This window comes from Dermacentor albipictus, chromosome 1 (genome assembly GCF_038994185.2).
Source record: "Dermacentor albipictus isolate Rhodes 1998 colony chromosome 1, USDA_Dalb.pri_finalv2, whole genome shotgun sequence".
NCBI lineage: Eukaryota > Metazoa > Arthropoda > Arachnida > Ixodida > Ixodidae > Dermacentor > Dermacentor albipictus.
In genome coordinates this window covers 229,152,021-229,166,562 of record NC_091821.1, presented here as the reverse complement: position 1 = coordinate 229,166,562, position 14,542 = coordinate 229,152,021, and the positions used below count along the sequence as shown (strand labels likewise).

Genomic DNA, 14,542 nt, shown 5'->3' with positions numbered 1-14,542 from the left:
TTCAATTGAACTCATCCAAGTGACACTTTGAACGTCGTCAAATTGCCATTCTTGGCCATCGCGTCATTGTTGCTGGCGTCCAACCCAACCCTGACAAGATTTGCGCGGTACAGAACTTTCCTGTTCTGTCTTCCGCCACAGACGTAAAGAAGCTTTGTTGGGCTATGCTCATATTTCCGTCGTTTTATCAAGAATTTCACCAAAACTGGTCGCCCACTCACCGACTTACTTAAGAAGGACGTTGCTTTCACATGGGGCCTTGCTCAAACCAAAGCTTTCTCTGGCCTCGTAGGCTTGCTCACTGCTCCCCCATTGCTGGCTCATTACGATCCATCTGCCGCTACTGAAGTCCACACGGATGCCAGTGGCCATGGGACTGGAGCTATAGTTGTTCAAACTTGTTCAATGGCAGCGTAATGCAGAGTGCGTACAGTAATTGCATACGCCAGCCGCTTCCTGTCGCCCGCCGAGATTAACTTTTAAATTACCGAACGGCGGCGTTGGTTTGGTCAGTTGCTGAATTTCGCCCCTACATGTATAGCCACACATTTTTCACGGTTATCAATCAACATGCCTTGTGCTGGCTCTCCTCACTTAAAGACCCCACTGGATGTTTGGGTAGATAGACGCTACGGCTACAAGAATATTACTTTGCTGTTTCACACAAGTCAGGCCGTTAGCACAAGGACGCCAACTACCTCTCCCATCATCCTGTCAACCACCCTGAATATGATGCGCATGACACCGACTCTTGCGTCCTGGCCATTTCTGATTTGCATGACAACCGCACTGAACAACGGCGTGATGACTGCTTACGTGTTCTCATCGATTGTATCAATTCTGGACATTTGGAGCCCATGCTGCACATGTTCGTACTCCGCAACGACATTCTCTAGTATCGCAGCTTACGCCCTGAAGGACTAGAATTTTTACTCGTACCGCACCATATCCAGACATCAGTTCTTGAGCAATTGCATGACAGCCCTACTGCACGTCACCTCGGCATTTCATGCACTTATGACTGCGTACGGCACCGCCTCTAACGGCCAGGCCTGTACCGTCCCGTGCACCGCTATGTTGCAGCCTGTGGGCTCTATCAGCACCACAAAAAACCTGCTGTGCTGCCTGCCGGATGACTTCAACCCATCTATGTGCCCTTAGAACCATTCTTTCACGTCTGTCTCTATCTTCTCGGCCCTTTTCCAACATCGAAATCTGGCAACAAGTGGGTAATTGTCGTGACTGATTATGCGACCCGGTACGCGATCACGTGAGCTTTGCACACAAGCTGTGCAACTGAGGTGGCAGATTTCCTTTTACATAAGGTCATCCTCCACTACGGTGTACCCCGGCAGCTCCTCACTGATTGCGGTCGCACCTTCTTGTCCTGAGTAGTTCAAGACCTACTTCGCTCCTGTTCTGTCAAGCACAAGCTTTCCACCACCCACAGACAAACAGACTGATGGAGTGGCTCAATCGCATGTTGACAGAAAAGCTGTCTATGTATGTTTCTGAGGGCCATAGTGCCAAGGACAGCACGTTACCCTTCGTGACCTTCGCCTATAATTCGCCCTGTCACGAGACTGCTGGCTTTTCATCACTCTTTTACCTTCTGTTCAGCCGCCACCCTTTGCTCTTTGACACACTGCTTCCTTCTTCGACTAACACTCCCATTGTTCTTTGCCCAGGCTCGCACGGTACGCCAGATTGCCGGCTACCCGAGTCTCAGGCCGTGCAGGAGATCCGGTATGACAGCCGACATCAGGACGTTCAATTTCCAACTGGCTCCACTGTCCTCCTATGGACATCATGTCACCATGTCGGCTTGTCTGAAAAGCTGCTGCCACACTACACAGGGCCCTAAACAATATTGTGTCAGCTTGGCGATGTGAACTACGAGATCACCCCACTGGACTCGGGTGTCCCCACGGACATTGTGCATATGTCCTTGCAGAAGCCTTACTTTGCTGCGAGTTCACCTCCCTTATAGTTAGCACCGAGACAGCGTCTTTACAGGCAGGGCTGTGTTATGGTGCAACCAAGACTGGCCCCAGTCAGAAGACCATTAGACATGTAGAGGTGGAATCGGTCTCGACAGCCATCTTGTTTATGCATCGTTGTCTCTCTTGTAAATATTGTAAATAAATCTTTATATGTGACTTCTGCAACATAACAATATTCGACAAATTCTTTGATTTAGTTTATTTTCCTTGACTTATTCATATGGCACGTGCCACTGGGTGTGTGCGCATTCTTGGCCAATCATCCAGAATGGGTATGTGCCACTGTGATACAAGAGGTACAGAATCCTTAAATGTAGCTAGATATGTAACACACTTCTATGTGCATACACCTGTCATCGCCATTCTTCCCTTGAAAGGCATCATCATCACCTTCGTCCTAGTGATGTCATTGCACAGACATCTGACACTGTGCATCCACCCAATTTGGTAAATGTATTTCAGCATAGCTTCTGAGTCGTGCAGTGAATAAACATAAAGATTACATAAGGATAAAGTTGTGGCCTTTATGGTGGATAAAAGTAACATTCTGCGAAGTTTCACTTTGCATAGGATGAAACAAAACAAAACTGCATGCATCAGTGTTAGTTGTAAAGCATTTAACTGCTTCACTAAAGCTTTGCTTCACATAGAAGCAACGTGTGCGTTGGATGTACAAAATTTTCTTTTTTTAATTTTAAGAGTGGAAGTAGGTTATATGTATGCTTACTGTTTGGTTGTGTTACTGAAGGCAGGATAACATGTAATGATGATTGCTAGGTTGCTATGGCAATTATAGGTGTCATAATGTGCAAATAGAGTTGCCGGATGATTTTTCAGACCAGCTCAATTATTCAGACTTCACCATGGCACTGCCACCTACTCCACAGGGCCAATGTATACAAGTGACCGAAGTTTCAAACACTGCATGGTGCATTAGCAGGTTTTTCGGATGGATCCATGCGCAATACTTCATATATAAACATAGCGGCCACGAACAAAGCTGATGCCATTCAAGTGATTCAAGCTGCCGCTCGTGCCCTTGCTTGTGCTGTCGAGGCAATCTCGTGGCTTCCAGAATGCCATACAGCCATTGAAGAGAGTTTTGTCGACTTGTTACCAAACTGCAACTTTGCAACTTTGGTTGCCAAGTCATTGAAGGGCTACAGGTTTGGCCTAGTCTGTAGGGAAGCTCGGCAGCAAACCATAGCAGAAAGCTCACCATCAGTATGTTTGTACTTGTAGTTTACACCGGATATAGGGTGCCGGATCACGTGTATAGGCTGGACTGACGGCCTCGCATGTGAAAGTAGCGTTTGGGTCCGAGGTCGATCAGCCAGCAACTACCACAATGCCTACCAAGTTTGTGTGTGCATTTACTAGACAGAACAACGCAATCTTAGATGCACGCATAAAGCTCCAAACTGAATTTGCGCTGCAATCTAAACTCACAGTGTCATGAAGTCAAGCCCCCATGGTCAATATCTGCACTTCACGAAGATGTGCAACAAACATGAGGCTGCGCAATGGCCAAACATTAAATGTACTCGTGGTCTCGACCACCACTAAACAACTAGATATTATTTCAATAGAGAACAAGCACAACATACAGGAAAATTTTGTCAATGAGTTTTTCGGTGTTCTCGTGTCGTAAAAAACATTTATTTTACAATTCAAACTTTTTTTTTAATTGGCTGATTATTTGAAAATTTTTGCGGCTTATTTAATGCCTGAAAAATAGGTTGGCAACTGTAAATATGATTATAGAGAAGAAGGCATCACAGCCAGTTTTGAGCTGGGATGCCTATCACTGGGAAATGCGGTACTCAAACCAACATTGCCATGAGGACACTGGCAAAGTACTATCATGAGCAATATGAGCGGGAACACAGTAGCGCATGTCAGATAGCCTTGAACACTGCTATGGGCGATACGTGGCGGCCGCCGAAGAAAACGAAGTGGAAAGGAGGACGCTGTTCTAATAACTGTTGACACTCCCACCATGCGTCTCTTTATACAAAGTGCCGAACTTCGCATTGCCAGCGCACACTGATAAAGCTGTTGGATATTGGGGTTGCAAATAACTTGTGCACTGAAGCATGGCCAATAGCAGCACTCTTTTGAAGCGTAAACATGCGAAAGCTAATTCTCTGGAAAATATGTTCGTCTATCTGAAATGCGTGACACGATGTGCTCTATAAGATTTACATCAGGTCCTATGGGGGTATATCTGAAAATACCTTACGCTAAGTGCAGGAACGGGTGCATAAGAGCTTTCAAAAAAAAGAAAGAAAAAAAAAACGAAAAAAAAAGCCCCGCTGTAAGTTACTGTGCATGTAACCGTCTTATCGGCTATTGGCGGCCAGTGAAATGCCGTAAGCCGCCGTCTTCGACAAACGCAGGCGCGGTGGGAGTGCCAACAGTTAGCAGAAGGGTGTCCTCCTTTCCCATCCGCTGTGGGGATGCGCGACTCTCGCGCGTCCCCTGATATGCTGTTTTCTCACATAGCTCCCATCTGCTCCGCCACATGCTCCGCCACGCGGCGGTCGGTACGCTTTCAGGATAGTACGAGAGATGGTGCGAGTGTTGCTCTGCTAATGCCAACTAACGGCAAGGTTACTTGGGTGCAAAAAGGAGAAGGCTCTTCCTCTTTGGCTCGGGGTCGGCAAGCGGCACGGACGGTCCACGCGTGCGCTGATCCATGCTTCTGCGAGACCGTCTCGCGAGGCCTACTCCGGAATGGACGAACACAATCGTTCGAACGCGCCACCGTTTGCATGACCATACATGCGAATGACCAGTCATTGGTGTCCAGCATGGGGCAAACATATTCGTTCGTTATCCGGTCGTGGTGAGTCGGACTTCCGCAATTTGTCAGGCACCCATCGGCACGTGTCATGGATAGCAACTCGGCTAGCAGGCATTAGTCTATGAACGACATGTTTATTTGTAAAGGAGGTCCCATTGCAGTCTTTGACTTTGGGACCTCTTTCTGAATATTAACAACTTGTAATCTTTCTAATGATATCAATAAAAACCGATTCTGATTCTGAAAGGCGCAATAAATGCCGTTGTGATCGTTTGCCCTACTGTGTTGTCATTCCTTTGTCCCAAGAGCATGGGTGAGAACCCCATACAGCGTATCACTCTAACTCAGTTTCGAGGCTATTTGCCAAGCGTTCACGAGTTCCCGCTCATATTGCTCACGATAGTACAAGCATAATGGGAAGATTTTCTCATAAGGTCATTACTGCTGTGGATGGTGTGTGTTAAAGTTTCATCTCGGCAGCACTTGAAAAGACATCAGCTGTATTCTAACTAGACCATATTGAATCCCTGTTGCATAAGCAGCATTTTTAAGAGGAGTAGCTGACTCCAACTAAAGGCACCAACCTTTCCTTTAAAACTGTCACACACACAGAAAAGAAGGACAGAAGCATGGAACATTTAATTTTGTAATGGCAGTTCCTCAAGGCACTTTATGCAATTTTTGATACTATCAAATTTTTCCTGTGCCTTCACTACTCAAAGGGAGACAAAGTTATGAGCCAATGCTTCTGCCGAAAGTGTTTTCCAGCTAGTTTTTAATAACAAAGGCTTAATTAAATACAGGAATATGATTTGCCCCATTGAATGGTGCTTCTAATTATTATTAATTAGATCTGACAGTATTTTTCAAGCTTACCTATATTTGCCAGGTTGGAAACGCTGCGACAGCATTTCATGCTCGAAGTAACGTCTGGGGAAAGAAAAGAAAGCATGAAATTATAAATTCAACCAGTTTGCCTGTTTGCATACAATCAGCATGTCAATCAATAACACTAGTCAACCTTTCATTAGAAATGCATGTGAAACAACCATAGTCAATGCAACTTACATTGTAAAGACTTGCAGAAGATGACTCGCATCAGGAACATAGTTATGGTTCGCTTATCTTAAAGGGGGATGTGGCTTTCACATAGCATAAAATGGCAAAATTGATTTCCAGAAAATTACATTTTCAGTTTCTATAACTCATTTTCTATCTGATTCCGAAATATCATCACTGAAAACCACATAGGAGTGCTCTAAAGAATTTGCTGTATCAGCCAAGTTGGCAAAAAAAATTTCTGGCCGAACCATTCATATGGTGGCAGATTAACCAGCGAAGCTGTTTAAGGTTTAAAGTCGAAGGAAGAGGCAAAGAAAGCTTCCCTTTAAAATAAATGCACACAAATGAAGTGTGATGATTATTATTGCTGGTGGTATGTATTGCCAAACCTTCAATTGTGCTTGCACACACACTGTAACATAAACACTATAATTTATGCAAATTTCAATGGCAGTCAATCCACTTATGAAAAGAAGATCTTGAAAAGAAGAAGAAGAGAGCTTGTTATTAACATTGTTATTAGCAACAACTCAGTAGCGACTTTCAGAGTGGTGAAGTATGCATGGAAATGACAAAGTGCCCTGACAAGGCTAGCTACTTATCTCGTGGGTCCATAAACATTTTGCGAATTTCACATTTGTCACTCCTGTTGCTATTAAAGCAGGCACGAAGAAATTATTTGAGCCTGAGGAGGGAGGGGGGGGTGAGCACTATACAAGTCGTGGTCACCGACAATACATTGACAAACATTGTCTGGAAAAGCATTGGTAATGACCTGTCTGTAAGTAGCAGCATTCTGGTATCTCTCCCTGTAACCCAGCATTTCTCCCATCAAGCTTGAGGTATGCCCGCAAATGCAAATTATAATGGTTATGCTCTTGGGATTTCTTTTTCTTCTCATGTTACTGCTTTTCATACTACACCTTATTTAGGGCAATGCAGTAATGCAAAGCAATTGGCCGAATAGTGCTAATAGTTTATGCAGCGCTGTGAGCGTTCACGTTAACCATGCTACACAAGCGAAATTGTGTGTGCTAACATGACTTTTCTCTAGTACTGTGTCTGTAGCAAACAGAGCAAAAGTACTAAAAGTGTTTAGTCTATCAATGAATTCTGCTTGAGAGCTTTTACAAAAAATAGCCTGCTATGATTGTCATGATTGTACACATTGTTTTACCTTTTAGCTACTGCTCACTTTCATGTTCCCCAGCCTTGTGAAGTACATTTACACTTACACTCCTTTGAAAATAAGCTGCGTACTTTTTAGGATACAGTTTGTTTTTTACCTTTCACACTATTGAGCATTCACTTCTCTGCTTCACAGGAATGCAGTAATAGTGAGTACTCATAATGCCGATTTAAGTGAATTTACATTCATGAATGTTTGTGCCGAATACTACAATTATACCTGCAAATCCTTCAGTATATCAAAAATATGCATACTGCCACACATGAAGGAGGAAAACACAGTTTATAGTTCCTTCAAGATCTCATTGTACTACAAAAATATTGCTAGGCATTAGGCCATGACAGTGCAGGGCCATTTTTATTTAGGCTGATAGGAGAAAACAAAAACTGCTGGCCATCTACACAAGACAAGTGGGAGATACTTACAGTTTTTTTGGTGCTACATCCCTCTCTCTGGCCATTTCCCTGCGCTTTTGGGATACACGTGCCATGTCAATCTCCTTCGTGCATTCATTTAAGAAGTGCTTGCCACCACAGTTGAAGCATACAACACTGAAAGATGCATTTCAGAGCTTTAATTTGTGTCAGCAAAGTACAATTACAAGTAGCATGGACACAAGTGTCCTTTACAAAGGACTATTGCTGCTGCTGTAAAATTGCAATAGCTCAGCTTAAAAAACATGTGATTGCCTCACAATTATTTGAATAAGTATGCATAACTGATGAATCCCTGAAGTACTGACACCATATTTTTGACTCTTCATTTCTTGCACTAAATGAAGGCCCTGGACCTCGAAAATACAGAAAAAATACCGGCAAGCCTCATCGCGCCCTAAATAATTAACTATAATATCTTTTCTAGGAGCTGGTTTCATTTTCCAGGAGGTGTGTGTGCCGTGACATCACAAAACAGAAGGCGGTCACGTGGGAGCAGGACATTGTGACATTTTGGCACTTCGTCCAGCTTGCTCTGTAGTCTGCTACTCAATTATGTGTCTCGATGCAGCAGTGTAACAGATAACCAATCGAGTTGGAGCAAGTGCCTGCTCCCACATGACCACCTTCTGGATCTCATATGACATCATGATACAAACAACTCCTGGGAAATGAAACTGATACCGTATTATAGTAAATTATTTAGGGTGTTCTGAGGTTTGCCAGTATTTTTTCCAAGGTTTCGAGGTACGGGACCTCGAAACCTTGGGTAGAGAGTGTTTATGTGGCCTCCTAACGAGGACTGCTTCACGGCAGGACATTAAATGGGGGTGGGTCCGGGTATACAGTGAGATGTTTGGCAAGCTCACCTGAACAATCTCTGCAATTGAGCTTGGCAAGAATGAGAAGTCCTGTGTTTGCAAAAGGATCTAGCCAATCCAGAGAAGGGCCAGGAAGGTTAACACGGAAAATGGCACGAGCTGTCTCATTCCCTATTATGACCGAATGGCGAGGTATCTACGGTATGCAGTTCTTTCGTGTAGGGTGTGCAGCGAGGTGTGCTACTAAATTGTTGTAGAGTGGAGTAGAGAGGTGCGTGGTTGCAAATGCTAGACATGTCGCATTGCTGTGTGTTCCGATACATATATTGTGGGGATCGGGGATGGTGGTGGAAATATAAAGAGTGCAATGTTGACTTTCCCCATGCTCTCAGTTGGGGCAGTGCAGCAATGGCTGCATATTGCTCATTTCTTTCTTTTTCTACTTTCTGTGGTGCTCTTGTGGTAACCTTACAAGGTTGGTGTCTGACAAAGGTGCCCAAGAGTGACAAAAGAGCGCTGACAGGATGGGCAGGACACGTTAACTGCACCTTCAATATTTCCTAGTAGAGCTACAATTGGTGCCAGTTCATTATACATTGTCTTGGAAAAATGTGTTGTTATGCACAGGGACAGAACTGGACGGAGTATACCATACGGAGTGCGATTCCACTTCCTAGGTCTGCAAGGGTGTGCACGCATGCACAAGCTTGTGCTCACTTAAGTTATTCATGTCAACAAACAGTCACTCAGTGGTCAGTGTCTACGCACTGTCACCTCAACTGTACCATCCTTGCTGACACCACATAGGCTGGCAAAAGAGTGAAGGCCTTGAAAGCTACAGGAGGGAGTGAACAGCATATGAAAGATTGTCGGTTCCCAGCTGCATGCAGAAGAATGATATTTGGCTCACATGTTCACAGCAGCAGTGTATACAGATTGAGTTTTTTTTTTTTTTTAATCAGGTTCAAAAATTCACTTAAATACCCATGACCCTTAAAGTACTTATTTTAAAGGAAGCGCTATGGGCATGAGAGTGTGTTTATACAGGTATAGTCTTGCTAATATTTTATATATATATATATACATATATATATATATTTTTTTCTGAACAAAGGACAGTCCCTGGCCAATTTGCTGAATTAGGTGTTTTCTTGTATTTACCTGGGTTGGGGTGGTGCATCACCGGAGGCCGATTCTTCTGGCTCGGAATCATCAAGCTGAATAAAATCATCAGTACGGCTGAAAATATTACTAAGAAAATATAACATGGTCACTTTGATTCACACTTTGGACAAACCCCATTGAAGTCATGCATGTACACTTTCTCAAACATTGGTGTGCAATAAAAAGGATACTATGATGGGTGCTTGTCTGTATTTCTGGTGCCATCCGTGGACATGAACCTTGTGAAGGCATCTTTATCGCCTTTGTTATCAATAAAGAACACTTCACTAGATGTAGGTTGTTCATGATCTTCTTCCTAATGGCACAACACAATGAATTAGCAGTAGGATGCATATTATCATGATTACATATCAAAAGCATCTATTAAAATATTAATGAAAGCATGTGCAAAAAAGTAACAAATATTTAAACAGAAACACTTGTACAATAGGCATATTTCATGGTTATGCACATTAAAGACAAGATATCAAAAGGAACAGCAACAGCCAGTCTCGTTTCTGCGCGCATCATACGTTCACACAGTTCTAGCTTCTAATGTACATTACACTTTTCATTTGAAAATTATGAGGTGATAACTACTCTTGTAAAGGGGTAATTAGCCAATTACCATAATTATCATTTAGCGTCTGCAGAATCACACACAAAAAAACGAAAAGCTATTCGTTGTAAACAAGCCAATATGGCTATTGATTTTCGCTTAAAACAAGAGTCGATATGGATATGCGGAACTTTTAAGACTATAAAAGGTGAAAGCAAAATCGTCGGCTTTGGCCCCAACATCTGAAAACATTTTTTTTTTTTTCATAACCGAAAAAGTTTGAGCAGCCTTTTTATTTTTGTTTTTTTAATGTTGGCATGTTAACAACGTATGTGTACGTTGTCTGGTCCGGACGTTGCAGTTTACCTGCTTTAGGAGTTTGAGAGGTGGCTCATCATCCTGGTTTTCAACAGAATTAACCTCCCTGTAGATAAGAAATAAATGCGTCAGTTTGAAAAGACAGACAAAGAACTTTATTTAGGTCAGTTTGAAGGGAGAAAAAATTGATTCGCTTTGCTTATCATGCGTTTTTTTTTCGTTAAGCAACAAACAAGCGAACACGTCCGACACGAACATGAAAACAGCAGTCACATAGCCTACGAGGACAACAGATCCTAGCGCATTGCGGATCGCTGAAAAATTTGTGATTAGGGTAACAGCAACAAAGCAACCCGATACCTCATGACTATGTACTAGGTGAAAGAAACCGACAAAATGCACGTACTTACCTTTCTAGGTTAGTATCGCAGCGATCGTCACAGTCCGATTTTTCTCTGTTTTCATTCATATTCGATACTCACTTTATAGTGGGACGTATCATGACCATGAACACATTATTAATGCAGAAAGCCAAAACCTGACACACACGGACTCCCTAAAGAGAACAGAGAGGGTCGTTATTTCGCGAAAACTAAGTAAATTAGGAGCGAAACAAGAAAACTAGCGATAGCTGCGATGCTGCGGATCACGGACGCTGACACAAGCCCACGGCACAAGCACGAGAAGGTAATTTGAGGGATCGCCCGACATTTGTGCGCAGGCGCCTATGAGCGGGCCCGAAAGAAAATGTGGGGGCTTTTGCTCCTTGAATATATGGCACTGCCTAGGCACTACGGAGGAGGTTCCTTAGCGCGTGTTGTATGCGTTTGTCCCTAGGCGCGTCGGCATTGCGAAGTGAAGTCGAGTTTGGATGAGTGGATGGATGGATGGCGGCTACACCCTTTGTAACTGGCGGCGGCTGGCGCCACCTAGCCTTTTCCTCCCCCTATTATTTTTTCCCCTTTATATCCCCTTCTCCTTAAACTAGTTTTCACTCTCCTCCTCCCCCAAAATAAATATCCAAAATAGTATAGAAAACATCAGCTCCCCGATTTATGGTATTATCTCTCCCTTGACTTCCTCCACCAATCCTCTATCCTCCCCTTCGTCACTGCCACTATTTTCCCGTCTATTTGCCCTCGTTCCCCGGGAAAACCTAATGCCCCTTCCATATCTGTCGCTGTTCCCTCAGCCAGAGTCGGGCGAAGGTCTGTGCATCTCAGCACTATATGCTCTGTGGTCTCAGTTTCGACTCCGCAAGCTGTGCATAAAAGGTCCACGTCTTCAAATTTAGCCCTGTATGTTTTCGTTCTCAAAACCCCCGTCCTAGCTTCGAATAATAGTGAGCTGCCCCGCGAGTTATCAAATAAGAGTTCTCACTTTAGCTCCTGTTTTTTTTTTTTCCTATACATAGCTAGCGTTGGCTTTCCGACCATTCTTTCTTCCCACCTTTTTCTTTCCGTCTCCTTCACCTCCTTCCCCACACTAGAACCACGTTGGACCCATTCCCTCGGCTGTAGGTATCTGATCCTCAGCTTCCTAGTTCTGAGTGTCCACTTTGTGTTCAAACTTTACATGTATAGATATTTGTACACTTTTCCCGCCCACCTTTCTTCCCCCAGTGCTGCGAGTCTCTGTTCATATTTTAGCTTACTTATTGCCTCTCTACCTTCGAATGACGTCCAACCCGTGTCCCCCTGCACTCCCTCATTAGGGGTGTTCCCGTGCGCTCCTAAGGCCAGCCTGCCTACACTTCTCCGTCTTGTTTCCATGCATGCCTGAACTTCCGATTTCATGCACAGTACTGAATTTCCGAATGTGAGGCCAGTTACCATAACCCCTTTCCATACCCCTCTAACCACTTCGTACCTATTATAGTTCCACAGTGCCTTGTGTGTTTCATTGCAGCTGAGTTCCTTTTCACTTTTTCAATCATAATTTTTTCATGTTCTTCCAAGTATTCCAATGCGGCTGCCGCGATTGGGATAAAATGTATCCACGACTTCTAGCAATGCCATAGCCGCAAATTAAGCTGATGCGGCGGGCACAAAAGTGTTGATTTGACGATCGACCGCTTCCGTAGTGTCTCCTGATGGACCCTGCGGTACGCTTTAATTGGCAGCCGTCAGCTGCAGCGCGAGCTGGGCGCGGAGAACATTCGCGCCCGCGATAACCCATTCCGGCAGCGCATCAGACGTTGCGGTTACAGCGGCGTCATCTCGCGCTGCTCCCTACGATTATAGAGCGCTGAGCCGATGCTACAGGTTTGGAGAGGCTGCTAGCTAAAAAAGGACGCGCATGCGAGAGCAGACGTCTCAACACTAGGCGCCTTAATTTCACTAATTGGCACTGGCCTGCGTTTTTTAACTGAAACCATGCTTTAGTTTATTATGTCCGCGACTGCAAATGGCCGACAAAAGAAAAGAAGACAAAAAAAAAAAACATCGGGTTCTGGTTCCTTCACACTGCGGCGGTTTGATGGCCTGCGGCTGTCCGCTACTGCTCGACAGCGCAAAGTGCTGATATAGTTTACACTCTTTGGGTCATATCTTGCCACGCAATTACACACTAAAAAAAGTTTGCACCCTTTGAGGTGTATCTCCGCCACACAACGATAATCGTCATCTGCCTTGCTAGCGTTTCCTTTAAAACGCCGCGCCCACTACTTTCCTGTCGGGAATGCTCTAGCTGTCATGCTGATAACGCGCATGCCGTTCGTTACTGGAAAGTACCGGGCTCGCAGCGTTAAAGAAAGGAAATGCGAACAACACAGATGAGTACATTCACGTTTATACAGATGGTTCGCGTCATAAAAATTCCACGACTTCAGCATGCGTCATTCCACATTTAGCGCTAGAGCAAACATTTATATTATTCCGAGAGACATCTTCCACCGTGGCAGAACTGTTTGCAATCCTGTGTGCTTTGCGTTTCATAACATCAGAAAAACATTCGCAAAAATGGATTATCTTTAGCGATTCGCAAGCCGCTCTCACATTACTACAGAGCAATGAGAAAAATTCTTTGAACACCTTGCTATTGTATGAGACACTCAAAGAACTTACAAAAGCAAGCGCAATGACCCACGTAATTGCATTCCAGTGGATACCTGGGCACTGCAATATTCCTGGTAATACTGCAGCAGACGCAGCTGCGAATCAAGCGCACAATAACGCGGAGACAACCAATCTTCCTTTATTGCGTAGCGAAGTCCGTCTGCTCCTGAGACAGATATCTTGTCGCCTCAGCAAAACTACCTGGTTTGATCAGCAAACTAAAAACTCGGAGTTATACTTTATAGACCCATGTATAAACTTATCAATGCCGCAAAATCTAAGAAACAACAGAAAATTTGAAACATTGGTACACCGCTTGCGTCCTGGTACTGCATTTACAAAACACTTCTTGTACAGGATAAAACGTGTCTCTAGTCCGCAGTGTTCTTGTGGCCATCCAGACGAAGGATGTGAATCATCTTCTTCTCGAGCGCACGAAATACGATCCACAAAGAAGGCTACTGCAAGCAAATTTCTTGATGTTAGACAGAAGACCATTCACTCTAAAAAAGATACTTGGCCCATGGCCAACTGCGGGCCTTCAAAAAAGAGCGCTTCTTGCTCTGAAAAAGTTTTTATAGGACACCAACGTTTTGGGAAAATATTAGGTATCAGATGATCCGAATACGTCCGCTAAATGAGTAACACAAGCGTTGTCCGTGGTTCATAATTCGTTTATGTGGTGATAACAACTTTTACGCAATATGTATAATTCTGTTCTGTACTTGCAGTGCATTACTTGTGTTGTGTGTTTTGCCTGTACAAAATATCTGACTTGATATATGCGTACGTGGACTGAACTAATGCACAGAACTTTGCGACTGATGTACTGTTGGACTGTATATTTTTTATTCATCTAGTGTTCTACTGAATGCCATATTTCGTGTCGCTATTCTCCCTTTTTACGCAAATTTGTTTCCTTTGCCAAGTGACAAGGAGTAGCCGGTGCCATCATAAAGGCGACAACCTCTCCTAATATTCACTTCAATAAAAAAAAACGATTATCGTTGTGTGGCAAGATACGACTCAAAGGGTGTAAACTTTTCTTAGAGTGCACTCTAATAATTCAATAAAAACTTAAGAATTCAACAAAAACTTAAGCTGGCTGCCCAAAGGCTACGTAGGAAATG

At 43.8% G+C, this 14,542-nt stretch overlaps 1 protein-coding gene across 2 annotated transcripts in view; it reads right to left on the bottom strand.

The window, feature by feature from the left end:
- LOC139054260 (zinc finger CCHC domain-containing protein 8 homolog) overlaps positions 1–11,195 on the bottom strand; it is a 52,950-nt gene extending 41,755 nt beyond the window's left edge. Inside the window, exons 1-6 of one of the 2 annotated variants that reach the window (XM_070530988.1) lie at positions 10,767–11,195; positions 10,405–10,462; positions 9,671–9,795; positions 9,477–9,566; positions 7,486–7,611; positions 5,686–5,739 (exon numbers count right to left, since the gene is read on the bottom strand). In XM_070530988.1, coding sequence (XP_070387089.1) covers positions 5,686–5,739; positions 7,486–7,611; positions 9,477–9,566; positions 9,671–9,795; positions 10,405–10,462; positions 10,767–10,825 — 512 coding nt within the window. In that variant the 5' untranslated portion in view covers positions 10,826–11,195. The remainder of the gene's footprint in view (positions 1–5,685; positions 5,740–7,485; positions 7,612–9,476; positions 9,567–9,670; positions 9,796–10,404; positions 10,463–10,766) is intronic. The other variant, XM_070530989.1, reaches the window with a different exon arrangement.
- Positions 11,196–14,542: the final 3,347 nt, after the last annotated feature.